At 48.0% G+C, this 7,500-nt stretch overlaps 1 protein-coding gene across 1 annotated transcript in view; it reads right to left on the bottom strand.

Moving 5' to 3' along the window:
* LOC134080444 (roundabout homolog 1-like) overlaps positions 1-6,360 on the bottom strand; it is a gene marked incomplete at its 5' end in the record, with an annotated part of 46,005 nt that extends 39,645 nt beyond the window's left edge. The window contains 3 exon segments of the mRNA XM_062536883.1: positions 3,952-4,079; positions 4,383-4,521; positions 6,240-6,360. Of these exon segments, the coding sequence (XP_062392867.1) occupies positions 3,952-4,079; positions 4,383-4,521; positions 6,240-6,360 (388 nt within the window).
* Positions 6,361-7,500: the final 1,140 nt, after the last annotated feature.

Here is a 7,500-nt window from a genome sequence, read left to right as displayed (position 1 = left end):
GCTGTCTTGGCTTGAGCACAGATATTACGCTGGCTGAGTGGAATCTGTACGGTGAGCACAATTTTATTTCAGTAAGAGAGAGAGAGAGCGAGAGAGACAGAAAAAAAGATATATCTGCCAAAACAGCAGGTCATTGCATGGTGCACGGTCATCAAAAATCAGACGGAGGAATAATGACACTATAAAACTGGAGCGGGAGGAGATTTTTTTACGATGTCGACAGCATTTGTGTTCTGAGAGAGAGAGAGAGAGAGAGAGAAAGTGGGGAAGTGGTGGTTGGGGGTGGGGTTGATCGAGTAAATGAGTTTGAGGGTGAGTGTGAGGTGGTGGAAAATGAGACTTGGAGAATGCAACTACCCCCCACCCCTTCAAATAAAGGAGATATTTCAAAAGAAAACATCTGGGCTGGCTGTGTGTTTGGTTACTCTCAGAGCATGAGAGAGAGAGAGAGAGAGAGAGAGAGAGAGAGAGAGAGAGAGAGAGAGAGAGAGAGAGAGAGAGAGAGAGAGAGAGAGCGCAGCTTGATGATAGACATCTGAAGGTCACAATAGCTGCAACCATCCCACGGCCACAGCAATCTGGACGGGGCATTCACAGATTCAATGTCCATTTTAAACCACCACCAGAGAATTTGAGTTGAAGTACGCAGGACTGGAAAAAAAAAAAAAAAAAAAAGACCAAAATGAATCCAGTGCTGATTGCTATCTAGTCTGTGCCTGTTTGGATTAAATGTGCGTTCCTCTCTGCACAGCAAGGTGAGGGCTTGTGAAGGACAGGCTTGGACAGAGAGGACTGAGAGAGGGAGGTCATTCCACCTCATTCTTTTCCTCTTACTCAATCGGTCGTCTGGCAGACATATTTTTGGTGTGAAGGTTGGACAGAGTGGAAGAAGAAAAAAGAATGCACACACACGGATTACATCAATGGAAACAGAGAGCGAGCAATCAAGGAAGACATGCAAGATAAAGCAGCAGAGAGGAAGAAGAAGGGATGGAGTGAGAGGCAGGGAGAGCAGGAGGGAGGCCTGCCACAGGAATGTGTGTCCCTATGCACATATCCTTATCAGAGCCGCTTATTTATTTGCAGAGCAAATTGAGGGGGAACTGAGAATAAGAGTTAAACATATTTTGCCTGAACCCAGCCTCTGTGACCCTCCCTCTCTCTCTCCCTCTCTCTCTACCTCTCCCTCTCTACATCTCCCTCCCTCTCTCTCTACCTCTGCCCCCCCTTCCCTCTCTCTACTTCTCTTTCTTTCCCTCCCTCCCTCATTCTTCTTCTCTCTCTCTCTCTCTCTCTCTCTCTCTCTCTCTCTCTCTCTCTCTCTCTCTCTCTCCCATGCTCCCATGCCTGTCTTCTTTATCACGGTCATCTGAAGCTACAAGTATCTCTCCAGAAGAGATAATGTGTTTGTCAGACAGACATGTTGTTATGTCTCATTTCCCTCAGGGCTAACCCCCCCCCCCCCCACCCCCCCTTTTCCCATTCCGTCTCTCATCCACAGGAAAGCAGGTAACAGAGAGGGAGAGATAGAGAGAAAATAAATGGAGCCCAATAAAGAAAAAGGGACAAAAAGAGACCAAAAAAGGAGTGTGTGTGTGTGTGTGTGTGTGTGTGTGTGTGTGTGTGTGTGCGTGCTCGTGTGTGTGTGTGTGTGTGTGTGTGTATGGATAATGACCCCTCCCCCGTTCCCGCGCTCATTTCATCCCAAATATCATGCTCATCTGTTATCTCTCCTCTCCTCCCTCTCCTCCTCACAGACCCCAAATTACCCCTCCATTTCCCCCTCCAGTTCTTTCCTTTTTTCCCTCTCTTTTTTTCTTGTCTTTTTTCCCAGGTCTGGAATTAGACTGTGTAATTGGAAACATGTCATTTCCCAGTGTGGGGCTGGAATGGGCTTTTGCCTTTAATTAGGCAGAGCTTCTCCTGTGTGTGCTGGCCTGTGTGTGTGTGTGACAGAGAGTGTGTGTCAGTAGGGCAGAGATGAGTAACTGTGTGACTCTGTCTGTGTGCGTGTGTGTGTGTGTGTGTGTGTGTGTGTGTGTGTGTGTGTGTGTGTGTGTGTGTGTGTGTGTGTGTGTGTGTGTGTGTGTGTGTGTAGACAGGGAATTGAGGCCTCTACTATTCTGTAATAAATGCTGGCAAGGACCACAGGCTCATAGTGTTGAGTAGATAACAACAGAGAGAGAGAGAGAGAGAAAAAGAAAGACAGAGTCTGAACAGAGAGAGATAGAGAAAGAGGGAATGTGTATGATAGGATGAAAGAAGAACAAAAATACAAACAAAGACTGAGACAGACAGAGACAGAACCGTGACAAAGAGAGCATGAGAGAGAGAGAGAACATGAGAGAGAGAAAAAGAAAGCGGCAGACAGAGAGTCTGAACAGAGAGAGATGGAGCGAAAGTGGATGATGAGACAAGCGAAGAAAAAAAACACAAACAAAGGGACAGGCTGAGACAGAGAGAGACGGAGCGACAGAGCGAACGAGAGAAAGAGAAAGAGAGCAAAAGAGAGAGAGAGAGAAAGAGAGCAAGAGAGAGAGAGAGAGAGAGAGAGAGAGAAAGAGAGCAAGAGAGAGAGAGAGAGAACAAGAGAGCAAGAGAGAGGGACAGAAACAGAGACAGACAGACAGAGCGAGACTCATTTCCTCTCTTCAAAGGGCCGGCTGGCCCGCGGTCCCCAGCTTTACGTCCCCTCTGTCTAGTGCCCTCCTTCCTCCTGGGACCGGCGCTGACCACTGCCCGCTGCCCACTAAAGCCACTTCCTGTCCCCGCCGGCCCTCTCACCTCACACACACACACACACACACACACACACACACACACATGTGGTCGGCCGCTCTGAGCGGGCATGCATACCACGGTCAGCCCAGCTGGTGCCCTCTGGTGCCACACGTCCAGGGACAAAGCCGTGGGGCTGACCACACGTCTGGGGTAAACGTCTGGACTCACACACACACACACGGCACGGCACGCAGACTCATCCTCAAACGCGGGTGACTAAGGTGTGTAATGCAAACAAGCTGGAGGGATTCAACCACCTCCAGCAGCACTGGGGTTGCTAATGTAAGTGGCGCTTGATACTTTGTGACAGAGATTTAGCTGAAATCCACAGAAAGCATGGCTGGCTTTGCTCCTAAAGCCTGGTCACAACTTCACATAAGCCCTGCTCATCGCAACATTTTTTTTTCCTTCTACAGGCACTACTGAGTTTCATATGTCATAGCGTGGGATTAGACATTTCAGATGCAGAAAATGCAATGCATGATTGCCACCCACATCTAGGCTCTAGGTGGGGTCAGTCTGGGCTTCGTACAGCACCTTGAGACCATGGCAGCTGTTATCGGTAAACAACAGGCCATTACATAAGGTTTACATGACAGTTATTTCTAGATGCACTGTATATATATATATATGGTTGGGCCAGTCAGACTAACCTGCCTCTACTGATAGGACATATGGATTGGTGTAGTAGGTGATTTTTGGATGCAGATGATATTGTTGTGGTGTGTGTGTGTGTGTGTGTGTGTGTGTGTGTGTGTGTGTGTGTGTGTGTGTGTGTGTATGGGGGAAGGGGCAGCTGTGGGGCTAAAGTGGCGCTGGGGTTGGGGGATTGGGTATGAGCTCAGGGGAAGGACAGCTGCTCAGGGTTTATTTATGCTGAGCTGCAGGACGGATAGCAGCTGCCCTACAGGTTAGGCCAAATTTCCTCTTCCCTGCATATGGTACGGCAGGTGTGTGTGTGTGTGTGTGTGTGTGTGTGTGTGTGTGTGTGTGTGTCAAATATGTGAGTGAGAGTATGTAGGAGAATGTGTGTACCCATATGAGTGCTTCGATGTAATTTATTCCACATTGGCATATTCACATATGTGCTACCATGTTTTGGATGAATGCATGTGTGTGTGTGTGTGTGTGTGTGTGTGTGTGTGTGTGTGTGTGTGTGTGAACTCTTACCGTGAACGGTGAGAGACGCGGTGGCCTCAGCCTTGCCAACCATGTTCTCCGCTAGGCACGCGTATGAGCCCACATCAGCCGGAGTGACGCGCCGCAAGCTCAACGTGTTGTCCTCCAAGATCTCAAACCTGACAGCCAACAAGGCAGGACATCAGAGATCTATCAAGGCTAACATGCATACACACATACATAGAGTGCATAGATACAATGAATGTTCCATATATAGCTACAAAATTCTATGCTACTGCAGTGGCTATTGATCCACGCTAGCATGCAGTACCCAGAAATGTTTGATTCCCCGTAATAATTGACATCTGTATGTTGCTTTGGATAAAAGAATCAGGAAATGAATAAATAATAATAATAATAATAATAATAATAATAATAATGATAATAATAATAAGTGGTTGGAGTGTATAGAGGCCTCCTACCTCCCCTTGGGCAGATCTCCATCCTCCTTTCTCCAGCGTACGATAGGAACAGGATCTCCTCGGGCCTCGCACTGGAAGTTGACACTCTCGTCTGCCAGGGAGACCTGACTGACCGGCCTCTTGACGAAGCTTGGCCGCTCTGAAGGGGCGAGAGAGAGAGAGAGAGAGAGAGACATGCGGGAGAGCATGTGACAGGGCTTATTTCACATGGGCGGTTAACCATCATCATCATTATCACCGGCACAGCAATCATCATTAGTAGCTCAGAGTTCAAAAACGAGCAAATCAATCACGAAAGCCACAATTGGGCAAAAAGACAGACCGTGTTCTCAGAAAACACAGACAAAAATGTATAACTTCACCAGCAGCACTGATGCCATGGAATGACACACAAAAGAAAACATTCTTCTCATGGTAGAAGGAAGCTAGTTTTTTTCTCTCTTGGACGGTCCACACTCTCCCCCTAGCAGCATCCTAGCTGTGTCTCTGAAGGCCATCTGGGCGTATGCGTGTGTGTGTGTGTGTGTGTGTGTACTTAACGGTTTTATCTTTATCTTCCCCAGCTGAGATGGCAGCCGAGCCTCATGCAGGGGTGCTTTCATACGACTCCAAGAGGAGACACGTCTTGGCAACGCTGCTTATTCAAACAGGACGGACGGTATGCAGCGCTGGACCCTACCATGGGAGTGGAGGGGGTAGCCGTGGCGCACAGGGGGAGTCGGTTAGGGCCCTCCCCTCTGACCCTACAGTGACCTCAGGTCCTATACTCCCCGACGGCAGCACAGGAGGGCTGGCTCTCTAGGCACCCCCACTAGCCATGCTAACACGAAGCCCTGCTGCTGCTTTTAAATGTGCTCTACAAAAGCGCAGCAGTGGCGCTTTGACTAATATTTAACTTCCCTTTGTAGTCAGGACACTTGAATAATATCGAGACATCACAAAAAGAAGAATAGAGGGGAAGAAAAGAAGATAAAAAAATGTAAACCATGTTTCAGAAAAACACCAAAAAATCTATTTTATGAGATGTTTAGCTAGGCCTTGTTAGCATCTAAAAACATTCCTATCCCGCTGGAGAGCTGGTGGGGGATTGTGGGGGCGATCTGTTTCTCCAATCGGCCGCATTATTCTATTAGTGCTAAATGTTTTCTCTGGGCATTAGGAGAGAGCACGCGCTCTGGCCCGCCGCCCGGCCCGATGGTGTGATAAGACGAGCTGTCTGGAGCACAGCGAGAAACAGGAAGTGCTCACGGAGGGGGGGCGGGGGGAGGGGCAGAGGGGTGAGTGGGGTGGGGTGGGGGGGCAGACAAGGAGCAAAAGTTCAGCTGCCTGGGAAAAGAGGGGAGTTATGTGCGTGTGTGTGTCAGGGAGTGTGTGTGTGTGTGTGACAGAGTCAGTGTGTATGTGTGTGTTTTCAGAGACGTTAATGTGTACGTCTGTGTGTGTGTGTTTTCAGAGAGGTTAGTATGTGTGTGTGTGTGTGTGTGTTGGGAGTGGTGACACACAGCTGGTGTGTTCCTCAGACTGGGCGTGTCTGCTAGGTAAGTGACGGGGTGCAGGCCAGCAGTGAGGGGATCCAGGCACAGCTGCAAACAGCAGAGCTGCTCTTACATAACCCCCCTTCAATTACAGTCATTGGTACAGAAAAACAACGTCTTTATCCTTTATCCTGAGGGGACAGTGTGTGTGTGTGTGTGTGTGTGTGAGGGAGAAGATGACTGGACAGCATGTAGCAAACACTTCAAGGACAGGAAACAGACATCTCACTGATGACCAGCATAACACAGCCATATAGTCAGCAAGGCTGAACATTTACTCACACAAAAACACACACACACACACACACACACACAATCTTACCCAATACTGTGAGTTCGGCCACCTCACTCTCTCGCTCCCCCACCATGTTGGTTCCCACGCACACATACTTCCCCGCGTCACTTTTCCTCGCATTGGTAATCATCAGCTTGCCTCCTCGAATCTGAGAAATACACAAAGAAAGAAAGAAAGAAAGAACGAAAGAAAGAAAAAAAGAAAGATAGCGGGAGAAAAACAACCATGACATTACACACCAGACATTTTAAGTTCCATCAAGTGTTGTGCTGAGTAAAAGCCTATGAGTCATGGTGAGAAGGCTACTTTTCAACTCCACTCTAAGTCCAGTGGCGGAAACATCCGGCAGCGACGGCACATTTATAATTGAGTGGAGTGGGCAGGAGATGTGGGCCATGCCCAGGTGGACACAGCAGAGGCCAGCCTGGAGCAACAGCTAATGTGTTTCTGGCGTCGCTGACAGCTACAAGGTGTGCAACCACTTTTTTTCCACTGAGTGAGGGAGTAGGCAAGGGAGTGAGTGAGTTGGTGAGTGAGTGTGTGTGTGTGTGTGTGTGTGTGTGTGTGTGTGTGTGTGTGTGTGTGTGTGTGTGTGTGTGTGTGTGTGTGTACTGCAGCATAGGCCTGAGGTTACTTAATTTCATCTCCAAACTCCTTCTAACTCCTATCCAAAGTTAACAGATCTCCACTAGTGTACACACACACACACACACACGCACTAGAGTAAACACACAAATATACACATACTGTAGACAAAAACAAGACACTACACAAACACACACACACACACACACACACACACACACACACACACACACACACACACACACACACACACACACACACACACACACAAAACAAACAAAACATTGGAGATATCTCTATGGAGAAATCTCTCATTATAGCCCACAAAGGACCAGGACAACAGTGAATTAGTGAACTAGAAAAGAAACACAAAGAAACTCTGGCTAAGAAACACATAGTACACTCCAAAACGAAAGGTCTTGGAAACAAATTCACGCTAATTTTTCAAGTACGCATACTTTACTGAACTTTAATTCGTGAGTATATCAAAAAGGATTTTTTTTCAGTGCCCAAGTACTCACAGGACCTGAGGACCCACACAAGTTCAAGATGTACCGCAACCCCGAACTCAAACCCTCTCAAAGTGTGTGCTTAGTGTATGAACGTAAGAGACCTCCACTGGCCTGACTCACAGGGGGAAGAGGGGAACTTCTCTCAGCCTGATGCACAAACACTGAGATCCTTCATACTGTAGGTGGAACTT

This window comes from Sardina pilchardus, chromosome 5, assembly GCF_963854185.1.
Source record: "Sardina pilchardus chromosome 5, fSarPil1.1, whole genome shotgun sequence".
In the NCBI taxonomy this organism is placed as follows: domain Eukaryota; kingdom Metazoa; phylum Chordata; class Actinopteri; order Clupeiformes; family Clupeidae; genus Sardina; species Sardina pilchardus.
This window is presented reverse-complemented; position numbering and strand designations above follow the sequence as displayed.